Consider the following 12,999-nt stretch of genomic DNA (forward strand, 5'->3'; position numbering starts at 1 on the left):
TTATTTTATATATACACAATTTATTTTATTGGTCAAATATTTAGGGAAGCCTGGCTTCCCTTGGTATCGATGAATACATGCCACAGGCCAAGACAGACCTTTCAAAAATGTTTTATTTTGTTCCAAAGTAATCACTTATATAAATCTCTAGAGAAAACAATAAGTAAAATGAACCTACTATCAAAACAATGTCGATCGAGCCAGTCTCTGCCATTTCCAGTGAGCCCCCAAACTGTCAAAGACCTTCAAACAAGAGTGAAATCCCCAGACGGTCAATGTCCAAGCAATATCTACCCTCTTAACCCCAAGGTATAAGTTCATAAAGGCACAGACAAAACGTTCTTAAAACTCCATTCCAATCCTGACCACCTGAGCCCTCTAGGCGATGAGGCGAGACCAGTTAACAAGAGAGGTGATGAGCAGTGCCAATGCAGATGCTCCAAACACCCAGGATTCAGTTGCCCAGACTGGGGAACATCTCTGTAAGGGTGGCCTGCTTACTGCCCCTCTTCAGTGGCCTCGAGGTGGAGGCAGCAGCGCTGGAGATGGTGGAGCTCCTTTCCCCCTTATTGGTGGTAGATGAGGGCCCAGACAGCCGCCTCCTCTCCACTGTGTTCCTGTTCTCTGTGGAGGTGCGTGAGCGCCCCCTGCTGGCCCTGCTACGACCACTACCCTCTGGGCTGGAGCTGGAGTCAGGTTTCTGGCGGAGCTGGTACTGGTCGCTGGAGCCCTTACTGCGGTCTACTGCGTAGACAGCCTCCTCGCGGTCCAGCTGCCTCTGCAGCTGGAAAGCCATCTGCCGGTCCTCCTGCTCCTGTTGCATGCGGCTGAAGAGCACCTCCTCTCTCTGTGCCAGCTCCTGGAGCAGCAGGGCCTTCTCCCCTAGGCCTACTAGGGTCACCTCTCCTCTATCTGCAGCATGGAGAGATGATGAGGATGAAGGACAGAGCCACTTATTGACCACGTCTGCTTTCCCTTCGTTTGGCTCCTCAATGTCACAGCTCTTCCTCTTGGCCGAGGTCACTCCTCTCTTCGGGGTGCCGTGGAGGGGTGTGCGTGCCAGTGAAGTTCCTGAGGGGACGGTCAGATGGTACACCATACTCTCTGATGATGTTGAGGCCTCACACGGCGTGCGGTAGCTCTCCGGGTAGAATTCTAGAAAGGGCATTGTTTGCTCTGCTGGCTCTTTGGAAGACCAAGGCTTACTCCCTGAGTGCAAGATGTTCTCCTTCAATTAGACACAAAAGTAAACAGAAGTTAAAGATAAAATATTAAAGTTTAGTTGCTAACTGTTTGTTACATTTTGCATCAAGTGTTGGCTGAGATAATATGGAATCCCCCCCCAAAACCACAAATACCCATAATTTTTGTCAAACCATGTTTGCTTTTGTTCTCATGGGTGTGGGGAGGGGTATGCCCCTCAGTCAAGTTAGGTAATATATGTCCATTTATGGGACCCCTTTTGGCTCAAGAGCATGGCCAAAGGCAAAAGTCGGTAGGCTCTTTCGGTACATAATGTTTATCAGTCACATGTTAGCTGTATGTAGATTCAGAGAGAAGAGCTCAGTTGGTAGAGCATGGTGTTTGCAACGCCAGGGTTGTGGGTTCGATTCCCACGGGGGGCCAGCACAGAAAAAAAATGTATGAAATTGTATGAAATGTATGCATTCACTACTGTAAGTCGCTCTGGATAAGAGCGTTTGCTAAATGACTAAAATGTAAAAATGTAAAAAAAAATGTTTTATTTTTTTTGTAAATTCTGATTGCATGAGCATTTTGGAGAATGACAGAGACCCACCTTGTTAGCCATAAAGCTGGTGTTGGGACTAGTCTCTGAGTTGCTGTTGTGTCTTTGTGGAATAGGGGACAAGAACCTGGAAACAAAATAAATTGTCAGAACACTCCCATGTAATATATTTAATTAAGTCACTTATCCAGAGCAATAAACAGTAAGTGCGTTCAAAGGTAGTAGAACCACATATCACAAACAAGTTATTTATATGCCTATTTGTGCATTTTGATTCTCTATTCTGCTCTCAGAAGTGTACACTTGTTCACTCTCACTTATAGATTTACAAGCATTAGATTGGTAGGAGCTCCAACCATTTTCCTTACACCACCAATATTTCTAAACACGAGGGAATGAGTGCACACTTCTGGGAGAAGAGAAAATTGGACCACAGCGTAAGTCTGATCACGTAAGGGGACTCACTTCTCGATATCTCCAGCGTTGGTGTTCCGTTTCTTCATTGCTGGGGTGATGTCATTCGTCTGCGTGATCTTCTGTGACTCAGAGCTAGGTCTTGGATTCTGAAGAGAACAGAAGAAAAAAAAAAAGTCTGATACAGTGATTCATTCCCAATATATATCGCCAATAGGGCTGACTCCAATTAGTCGACTGGTCGATTGTTTGGTCAATAGGCTGTTGGTCGACCTAGATGTACAGTGCATTTGGAAAGTATTCCGACCCCTTCCCCTTTTGTTACGTTACAGCCTTATTCTAAGATGGATTAAATTAAATGTAAAAAATCCTCACCAATCTACATAATACCCCACAATGACAGCGAAAACAGGTATTGCAAAAACAGAAATACATTAGTTACATAAGTATTCAGACCATTTGCTATGAGACTCGAAATAGAGCTCAGGTGCATCGTTTCCATTGATCATCCTTGAGATGTTTCTACAACTTGAGAGGAGCCCACCTGTGGTAAATTCAATTGATTGGACATGATTTGAAAAGGCACACACACCTGTCTATATGAAGGTCACACAGTTGACAGTGGATGTCAGAGCAAAAACCAAGCCATGAGTTCAAAGGAATTGTCCATAGAACTCCGTGACATGATTGTGTCGAGGCACAGATCTGGCAATGGGTACCAAAATATTTATGCAGCATTGAAGGCCCACAAGACAACAGTGGCCTCCATCATTCTTAAAATGGAAGAAGTTTGGAACCACTAAGACTTTTCTTACAGCTGGCCGCTCGGCCAAACTGGACAATCGGGGGAGAAGGGTCAGGGAGGTGACCAAGAACCCGATGGTCACTCTGACAGAGCTCCAGTTCCTCTGTGGAGATGGGAGAACCTTCCAGAAGGACAAGATTCACTCGGCTGATGAAACCAAGATTGAACTCTTTGGCCTGAATGCCAAGCGTCACTTCTGGAGGAAACCTGGCACCATCCCTACGATGAAGCATTGTGGTAGCAACATCATGTTGTGAGGATGTGTTTTGGCGGCAGGAACTGGGAGACTAGTCAGGGTTGAGGGAAAGATGAACGGAGCAAAGTACAGAGAGTTCCTTGATGAAAACCTGCTCTAGAGTGCTCAGGACCTCAGACTGAGGGCTAAGGTTCACCTTCCAACAGGACAACGACCCTAAGCACACAGCGAAGATAGGAGTGGCTTTGGGACAAGTCTCAATGTCCTTGAGTGGCCCAGCCAGAGCCCGGACTTGAACCCGATAAAACATCTCTGGAGAGACCTGAAAATAGCTGTGCAGCAACGTTCCCCATCCAACCTGCCAGAGCTTGAGAGGATCTGCAGAGAAGAATGGGAGAAACTCCCCACATACAGGTGTGCCAAGCTTGTAGCGTCATACCCACGAAGTCTCAAGGCTGTAATCGCTGCCAAAGATGCTACAACAAAGTACTGAGTAAAGGGTCTTAATATTTATGTAAAGATTCATCCCTCTTTTTTTATTGAAAAATATAAAATCCTGTTTTTGCTTCATCATTATGTGGTATTGTGTGTAGATTGATGAGGAAAAAAACTAACTTAATCCATTTTAGATTAAGGCTGTAACATAAAATGTGGAAAAAGTCAAGGGGTCTGAATACACTGTATGTGCCCATCTCAGTGAACTAATCCATTGTGGAGGCCTAGACAAAAAGCCAATTCAAGCTTGATGGGCTATTTGACCAAGGAAAGTGATGGAGTATTGAGTCAGATGACCTGGCCTCTACAATCACGCGACCTCAACACGATTTTGGATGAGTTGGACCGCAGAGTGAAGGAAAAGCAGCCAACAAGTGCTCAGCATATGTGAGAACTCCTTCTAGGCTGTTGGAAAAGCATTCCAGTTGTAGCTGGTTGAGAGAATGCCAAGAATGTGCAAAGCTGTCAAGGAAAAAGGGTGCTACTTTGAAGAATCCAAAATATATTTTCATTAGTTTAACACTTTTTTGGTTACTACATGATTCTATGTGTGTTATTTCATAGTTGATGTCTTCACTATTACTCTACAATGTAGAAAATAGTAAAAATAAAGAAAAAAACCTTTGAATGAGTAGGTGTCCAAACTTTTGACTGGTACTGTACATCACCAGTAGTGCATTTACCGTTAATTCCTGTAATTTCCAATCTATGTTTGTTTGGTTATGGTCATTTCTGTTAATGCATTCCATTTATTATTATCATTATTCTAGTCTTACCGTTGTCATTGTCGGAGTGGACACATTGTTTGCAGAACACACTTCTGAGAAATAAGTTTAGGTTTATTTCGATCCATTTACGTGTTTTGTCAAATCAATTTAGTCGTGGTCTTTTGGTTGGAGCGCTCCTGTCAATGTTGAGTTAGGACGCGCACCTGATTATGCATAGGAGTATATAGGCCTATAGGGTACCTGGCCTGCGTGCAAATGAAGGGATATAATGCAGGCATACACATCTGATAATATTTCTGATTGGCTTAAAGCACCACCACTAATGAGCTCTGGAGCTTCTCATAGTAAATATTTTCTTCACCTCAAAACAGCAAGCAAATTAAATTATATTTTTTACATTGTTGAGAATGACAATAGTTCCTTAATGCATTAGAAAAATATTTCCAGCTCTCCCTTTCGATAACCACTCAGCTTGAAAGGAAAAAATTTCATGCTCTGATCCAGTGGTAACGTAAAACAAAAAAGGCCTACCTGATTACTTCTTATCAGTGCTCGACTTGGACTGAAATAGGTTCCGGTTCTCATTTTGGGTGCTGGTACTGTCTATATTTAGGTGCAGGAGCTCCACAATACTTTTCAGGTAATATTCTATTAGAGGAACAGAAGCTCAAGCTGCAGACAATTTGAGGTGCCGGTACTCGTCTCTGGTGAGCGCCTGCCTAAGTCAAGCACTGTTTCTTATCCCTTGTGCAAAACGGCTACAGCTGTCTGTCCAGGGATACTGAAGGCCCAGAATATTTCATACAATGTTGCATGTTAGCTAGCACAAGCTTGGGGCAGGACCCAAGTTGATACAATGTTTCAAGTTTGTTGCAGGAGCCAATGTGATTTATAGGCAAAAACATTATCAGGATATTTTCTACCTGCAGGCCACAATCTTTTTATTTGTTGGCTTATAGTCTATTTTTACATAGTTGGCAATAGAGGTTACTTTTTAAGTTTGTATGATTTATATAGAACTTTGATTAACCACATGACAATGATTGACATATGAAAACATTATGAAACTGAAAATGTGCATATGAAAACCATTTCTGCCATTACTGGCATGCAGATCGGTAGAAATTGGCATTCCACATGAGAAAGGTAGTAATCTTCTCATGTAGCCTATTACAGGCAACTTCAGGAGAGTAATGGTAGAATCTTCAAAAGCCAGCAGGAGCAGGAGGAGAATGGTTAGGTCAGGTTAGGTTAAGGTTTTTTCTTCTGGTTATCTAGATCTCTGGCTCCCTTGAGTCATTTGTGTCTTATTTCATCAAAGAATAAGTTTAACGCTCTGTCACAGCCAGCCACGACCGGGAGACCCATGGGGCAGAGCACAATTGGCCCAGCATCGTCCGGGTTAGGGGAGGGTTTGGCCGGGAGGGATGTCCTTGTCCCATCTGACACGGTAGCCAGGTGCACTGTGTTTCCTACGACACATTAAGTGGGCAGTGTGTCAAGTAGCAGTGCGGCTTGGTTGGGTTTTGGAGGACACACGGCTCTCGACCGTCGCCTCTCCTGAATCCGTACGGGAGTTGCAGCGATGAGACAAGACTAACTACCAATTGGAGACCAAGAAATTGGGGAGAAACTGGGGTAAACAAATACAAATAAATACAAAAATTCTAAGTTTAAAGAATCAGACAAGCTCAATGCATATAGTTTATTATATTAAAACACATAGGGTGTGTCTCTATATGGAAAAATATTTTAAAAAAGACAACCAATTGATCGGTAGAAAGAACAGACGACTTTTGGTCGACCAAGATTTTCTTTAGTCGGGGACAGCCTTATGTATTAAGGTATTTTCTTATTTTAAAAGAGCAAATCAACTACCTTACCAGGATATATTTAAGACAAGAGGACATTGAGGGACATTTTACAGGTTTGCAAATATTTTTTTTTAGCAAGTTGTACAATACACGCAAGTTGATAATCCCCCTTTCCCCAATGTAAGAGAAGCCCCGTGTGAGGTGCATATACCGGGAGTTAAGCTTGCTGATTTTATTGTTGAATTGATGGATGTATATTGATCTGTAACCAGTGTTGGGGTCATTACAAAAAACAAAAATGACCTATTACTTCTTTCAACAGTTAAGAAATTACTTCACTTATTACTCCCTGGATAAAGTAATTAGTTACACTACTCGTTATATTACTTTTGCATTGGGGGGACCCAGATTTAGTTTTTATTGCCGACGTTACAGTGGCTATATCAGTCCGCCAATAAAGGACTAGTAAAGGCCCAGTGCACTACCTCAGTGATTTATTTTATTATTTCTTTATCAAAACAAATATTTTATTATTAAGATTTTTCAGCGGGTGCTGCAGCACCTTCAGCACCCCTACTTCGCGTGTTTTTTTTCATATTGCGCAAACAGGGGGAATACTAATCACAAATATTTATTTGGAAAAATAACTAATAGGAAGGGAATTATAACAAAAGTAACAACCTATTTTTGATTAGTAAAAGTAATATTACTCAAATTGGAACAGTACTGTTATATTACTCATTACCACAAAACAATAATAATAATTGCTGTACTGCGTTGCCCCCAATACTGTTTGTAACTAAATACATTTCAAAAGTTTGACCTATGCTGTTTCTGACATTTTGTTCCGTTATTGGTTTCAGATTTCGCCCATGTCACCGACCTGAAAAGCTAATGCAAGCTTCTAAGATTAGAACACTAATTGCACTTTCACAACCTGTAAACCTGATCTGCTACTATACAGACCCAATCAATTGAATTGATACAGTATTGCCATTTGCAGAACTATATGTTCTTATGAAAAAGTGAAAGTGGTCTGTGTGGCTCTACAAATGAGAGAGAACCTGAGTATGTAATCTGATATTACAGACTATTAAACCCACCAGCTCCTGGCTGAGCAGTCTGGCCAGCTTGTTGTCATTCTCCAGCTGCGTCTCCTCGTGCCGCCTCCTCTCCTCCTCCAGGCGCTCCTCCTCGTCTGCGAGGAGGCACTGGATGTACTCCTCACTTGCTTTCCTCTCTGCCTCCTCCAGGGCACGCTTCTCCTCTAATATCTGTAAAAGGGTCAGAGGTCATGTCAAGTGTATTCTATGTGACTGAAGAGTATAGTAAAACGTAAACTTGCGTTATAACTTGGGGCCAGAGTTTTCCATGTGGCCACAATCAGACCAGAAAAAACTGTAGAACCTAGGTCCATACCTATGGCCCAGAATTTTTCCTGGTCACGTTACATGGTCAGGAAAAACTCAGGACCCGAGGTATAGTGTACCCTGAGAATTCACCTTGCTGATTTGATCCTCATACTCTCTCCGTACCTCTCCAGGCTGACTGACTTTGGGTCCGGGGACCAATACTGGAGGCAGAGGGAAACGGCAGGTAAACAAACAGAAACGGCAGGTCATCCGACCTCGCGTAACCCACCCAACAGTGAGAAGAAATAGGTTTGTCTGATTCCAAGGTGCTGTGTGGACCCGTAATTACCTCAAAGCATACCCAACCCAGCTGTACTAAAGGACACAAGCCATTTGGAAGTCACTCATTGTTAAATGAAAAACACAGTGTGTCAGTCACTTAACTGTTTTCATCCTCCTCCTCCTCCTGTCCACTGAGCCTGCGTTGGCACTGCATGGGGAACGCAGCCTGCACCCGCTGCCACAGCTCATCATTGACCAGCGTCTTGTTCCTGCCATTGAGTCGTGCCCACGTGGACACCCGCTTGCGACACAGCGGGCAGCACAGATTGGCCTTGTCCACCGTCTCCAGGAAGCAAGGCTTGCAGAATGTGTGGCTGCACGGCAAAGTCACCGGCTCCAGGAAGATCTCCAGGCACACAGGGCAGAGGCAGTCGGCTCGGGACAACCCCCCCGTGCCTCCCCCCTCTGGCGCGGCCATCTCCGTTTCAGACACTGGCGGCATCCCTCCGCTTGTATTTCTGTGGATGCCTCCTTCTGTAGTTGTACCAAGTCCAAATGCACAACAGTGGTTCTGTGGTCCCTGTGTTGTTTCAGTGGCTAATTCTTTGTGGGAGAAACAGTAAAAGTAATCAAGTAGTAGCCACATTAGCTTGCTAAAATCCTTTACTGACACGTAGCTAGGTATCTAGCTAGCAAAATAGAGTATGCTCAGACAAACCATAACTAAAGGATTTAACTGGTTAGGTAAGCTTAGCTATATAAATTACTACCTAATACAATTGAGAGAACTAACTAGCTAGCTAGCCAACTAACGTTATAAAGTTATGAACTAAAGCCAAGGTAGCCAGTTTTGTATCAGTGCAAACGTTAAACCTCAAGCACGAACAACGGAGTTGAGAATGATTGGCTATCGAAAAACAAGTTATATTACAAACTCTGATAGAATTTACTAATGAACAGCTAGCTGTACATTGACAACATCTACTTACAAGAGTTGTGTTTACTGCCCCAGAAAAAAATAATTGTGGCGCTTGAAATACCGGGAAAATCATCCGCGTTTCGTCAGCAACACTAAAAGTACTTCCGTGTCTCGGATAATTTAAAAAAAAAAAAAATCGAATAAAAGTCCCCCACGTCATAGTCGAAAAGTGTCAATAACCGGTATCTATTCATGAGACATGACATTTTTTTGTCTAACGATGATTCATATTTGAGTGACATTTGTATTAAATGTGAGTTTTAAAACTTCCAGTAAAAGGCTTGAAGGGAATACTCAGTAAGGTCTGTAGAACGTAAACGCATCAAAAAAAGAAATATCCCCTTTTCAGGACCCTGTCTTTCAAAGATAATTCCTAAAAATCCAAATAACTTCACAGATATTCATTGTAAAGGGTTTAAACACTGTTTCCCTTGTTTGTTCAATGACCCATAAACAATTAATGAACATGCACCTGTGGAATGGTCATTAAGACACTAACAGCTTACAGAGGTAGGCAATTAAGGTCACAGTTACGAAAAGTTAGGACACTAAAGAGGCCTTTCTACTGACTCTGAAAAACACCAAAAGAAAGATGCCCAGGGTCCCTGCTCATCTGCGTGAACATGCCTTAGGCATGCTGCAAGGAGGCATGAGGACTGCAGATGTGGCCAGGGCAATAAATGGCAATGTCCGTACAGTGAGACGCCTAAGACAGCACTACAGGGAGACAGGGCTGACAGCTGATCGGCCTCGCAGTGGCAGATCACGTGTAACAACACCTGCACGGGATCGGTACATCCGAACATCACACCTGCAGGACAGGTGCTGGATGGCAACAACAATTGCCCGAGTTACACCAGGAACGCACAATCCCTCCATCAGTGCTCAGACTGTCCGCAATAGGCTGAGAGAGGCTGGACTGAGGGCTTGTAGGCCTGTTGTAAGGCAGATCCTCACCAGACATCACTGGCAACAATGTCGACTATGGGCACAAACCCACCGTTGCTGGACCAGACAGAACTGGCAAAAGTGCTCTTCACTGAGGAGTCGCGGTTTTGTCTCACCATGGGTGATGGTCGGATTCGCGTTTATCGTCAAAGGAATGAGCGTTACACCGAGGCCTGTACTCTGGAGCAGGATTGATTTGGAGGTGGAGGGTCCGTCATGGTCTGGGGCGGTGTGTCACAGCATCATCGGACTGAGCTTGTTGTCATTGCAGGCAATCTCAACGCTGTGCGTTACAGGCAAGACATCATCCTCCCTCATGTGGTACCCTTCCTCGAGGCTCATCCTGACATGACCCTCCAGCATAACAATGCCACCAGCCATACTGTTCGTTCTGTGTGTGATTTCCTGCAAGACAGGAATGTCAGTGTTCTGCCATGGCCAGCGAAGAGCCCGAATCTCAATCCCATTGAGCACGTCTGGTGGGTGAGGGCTAGGGCCATTCCCCCCAGAAATGTCTGGGAACTTGCAGGTGCCTTAGCGGAAGAGTGGGGTAACATCTCACAGCAAGAACTGGCAAATCTGGTGCAGTCCATGAGGAGGAGATGCACTGCAGTACTTAATGCAGCTGGTGGCCACACTAGATACTGACTGTTACTTTTGTACAGGGACACATTACTCCATTTTTGTTAGTCACATGTCTGTGTTACTTGTTCAGTTTATGTCTCAGTTGTTGAATCTTGTTATGTTCATACAAATATTTACACATGTTAAGTTTGCTGAAAATAAACACAGCTGACAATGAGAGGACGTTCCTTTTTTTCTGAGTTTACATATATGAGATGAGTAATGCCTGATATATAAACATTATTAAAGTGACTAGTGTTCCATTCCTTAAAGTGGCCAGTGATTTCTAGTCTATGCCTATAGGCAGCAGCCTCTAATGTGCTAGTGATGGCTGTTTAACAGTCTGAAGGCCTTGAGATAGAAGCTGTTTTTCAGTCTCTCGGTCCCAGCTTTGATGCACCTGTACTGACGTCACCTTCTGGATGGTAGCGGGGTGAACAGGCAGTGGCTTGGGTGGTTGATGTCCTTGATCTTTTTGGCCTTCAGGTGACATCGGGTGCTGTAGGTGTCCTGGAGGGCGGGTAGTTTGTCCCCAGTAATGCGTTTGCCCCCGGTAATGCAATGCGGTTGCGTGCGGTGCCGTTGCCGTACCAGGCGATAATACAGCTCGACAGGATGCTTTCAACTGTGCATCTGTAAAAATGTTTTTAGCCTGCTGAGGTGGAAGAGGCTCTGTTGCACCTTCTGTGTGGGAGGTCCATTTCAGTTTGTCAGTGATGTGTACACTAAGGAACTTTCCACCTTCTCCACTGCAGTCCCGTTTATATAGATAGGGGGGTACACCCTCCGCTATTTCCTGAAGTCCACGATCATCTCCTTTGTTTTGTTGAGTGAGAGGTTGTTTTCCAGGCACCACACTCCCAGAGCCCTCATCTCCTCCCTGTAGGCTGTTTCGCCTGCAAACTTGATGATTGAGTTGGAGGCGTGCTTGGCCACGCAGTCATGGATGAACAGGGAGTACAGGAGGGGGTTGAGCATGCACCTTTGTGGGGCCCCTGTGTTGAGGATCAGCGGAGTGGAGGTGATGTTTCCTACCTTCACCACCTGGGGGCGGCCCGTCAGGAAGTCCAGGACCCAGTTGCACAGGGCGGGGTTCCGACCCAGGGCCTTGAGCTTAATGATGAGCTTGGAGGGTACTATAGTGTTGAATGCTGAGCTGTAGTCAATAAACAGCATTCTTACATAGGTATTCCTCTTATCCAGATGGGATTGTGCAGTGTGGTGGCGATTGCATTGTCTGTGGATCTTTTGGGGCGGTAAGCAAATTGAAGTTGGTCTAGGGTGGCAGGTAAGGTAGAGGTGATATGATCCTTGACTAGTCTCTCAAAGCACTTCATGATGACAGAGGTGAGTGCTACGGGGTGATAGTCATTAAGTTCAGTTACCTTTGCCTTCTTGGGTACAGGAACAATGGTGGCCATCTTGAAGCATGTGGGGACAGTAGACTGGGATAGGGAGAGATTGAATATGCCCGTAAACACACCAGCCAGCTGGTCTGTGCATGCTCTGAGGACGTGGCTATGGATGCCGTCTGGGCCGGCAGCCTTGCGAGGGTTAACACGTTTAAAAGTTTTACTCACGTCGGCCACGGAGAAGGATAGCCCACAGTCCTAGCGGGCTGTGTCAGTGGCACTGTGTTATCCTCAAAGCGTGCGAAGAATGTGTTTAGCCTGTCCAGAAGCAAGACGTCGGTTTCGGTGTCTTGGCAGCCTAGCCTGGTCCTCAAATTTACTTTGTTAAAATCCCCAGCTACAATGCAGCCTCAGGATATGTGGTTTCCAGTTTGCATAATGTCCAGTGAAGTTCTTTGAGGGCCGTCGTGTTATTGGCTTGAGGGGGGGGGATGTAAACGGCCGTGGCAATGACGGAGGAGAATTCTCTTGGGAGATAATATGGTCGGCATTTGATTGTTAGGTATTCTGGGTCGGGTGAACAAAAGGACTTGAGTTCCTGTATGTGTCCTAGAATTACACCATGAATCATGAAACACACCCCTCCGCCCTTCTGCTTCCCGGAGAGATATTTATTCCTGTCAAATTGTGATGTGTGTCGTACAAAGGGGACCAAGGTGCGGCGTGTAAAGTGCTCATATTCACTTACTTTAATGAAACACTAATACAAAAACAACAAAACGACCGACAACAGTTCCGTCAGGTGAACATACACTAAACAGGAAACAACTACCCACAAACAACAGGAGAAAACACCCCTACTAAATATGACCTCCAATTAGAGGCAACGAGGAACAGCTGCCTCCAATTGAAGGTCAACCCAATAAACCCCAACCTAGATATAGACAAACTAGAAATCCAACATAGAAATAGAGAACATAGAACAAACACAAAAACACCCCCTGTCACGCCCTGACCACTCTACCATAGAAAATAATAACTTATTTTGGTCAGGACATGACACAAATATAATTTAGAGATCCTTCATGTTCATAAAACCACATGATAGACTAAATATCTCTGCATTCATTGCTAGATTTGTTTTCCAACTGCCTGAATACAATTTCTTATGAGTGTAATACGACTTGTACATTTTCAACATCGGTAATAGGCAGATAACCAGTGAGATGGAAAGTAAGAATGAAAGTGTGCCAATGGAGAAAC

The 12,999-nt window shown here is 44.4% G+C and overlaps 1 protein-coding gene across 1 annotated transcript; it reads right to left on the reverse strand.

The window, feature by feature from the left end:
• Positions 1-8,910, reverse strand: rnf168 (ring finger protein 168). The gene is made up of 7 exons (XM_014161963.3): positions 8,823-8,910; positions 7,996-8,436; positions 7,702-7,772; positions 7,303-7,473; positions 2,213-2,310; positions 1,799-1,874; positions 1-1,228 (listed from the first exon to the last, which is right to left on the reverse strand). The coding sequence occupies exons 2-7, from the start codon at positions 8,333-8,335 to the stop codon at positions 455-457; spliced, it is 1,530 nt and encodes a 509-aa protein (XP_014017438.1). The 5' UTR covers positions 8,336-8,436; positions 8,823-8,910; the 3' UTR covers positions 1-454.
• Positions 8,911-12,999: the final 4,089 nt, after the last annotated feature.

This window comes from Salmo salar, chromosome 20 (assembly GCF_965601325.2).
Source record: "Salmo salar chromosome 20, fSalSal1, whole genome shotgun sequence".
Lineage (NCBI taxonomy): Eukaryota > Metazoa > Chordata > Actinopteri > Salmoniformes > Salmonidae > Salmo > Salmo salar.

What these genes read in the sequence shown, in the direction of transcription:
- rnf168 (XM_014161963.3), bottom strand. Translation starts at nt 8,335, where the DNA reads ATGCCGCCAGTGTCTGAAACGGAGATGGCCGCGCCAGAGGGGGGAGGC. An exon ending in ATGAGGATCAAATCAGCAAG is followed by an intron (nt 7,474 to 7,701) that starts GTGAATTCTCAG and finishes ACCCTTTTACAG; the next exon opens with ATATTAGAGGAGAAGCGTGC. An exon ending in GACTGCTCAGCCAGGAGCTG is followed by an intron (nt 2,311 to 7,302) that starts GTGGGTTTAATA and finishes TGTTCTCTTCAG; the next exon opens with AATCCAAGACCTAGCTCTGA.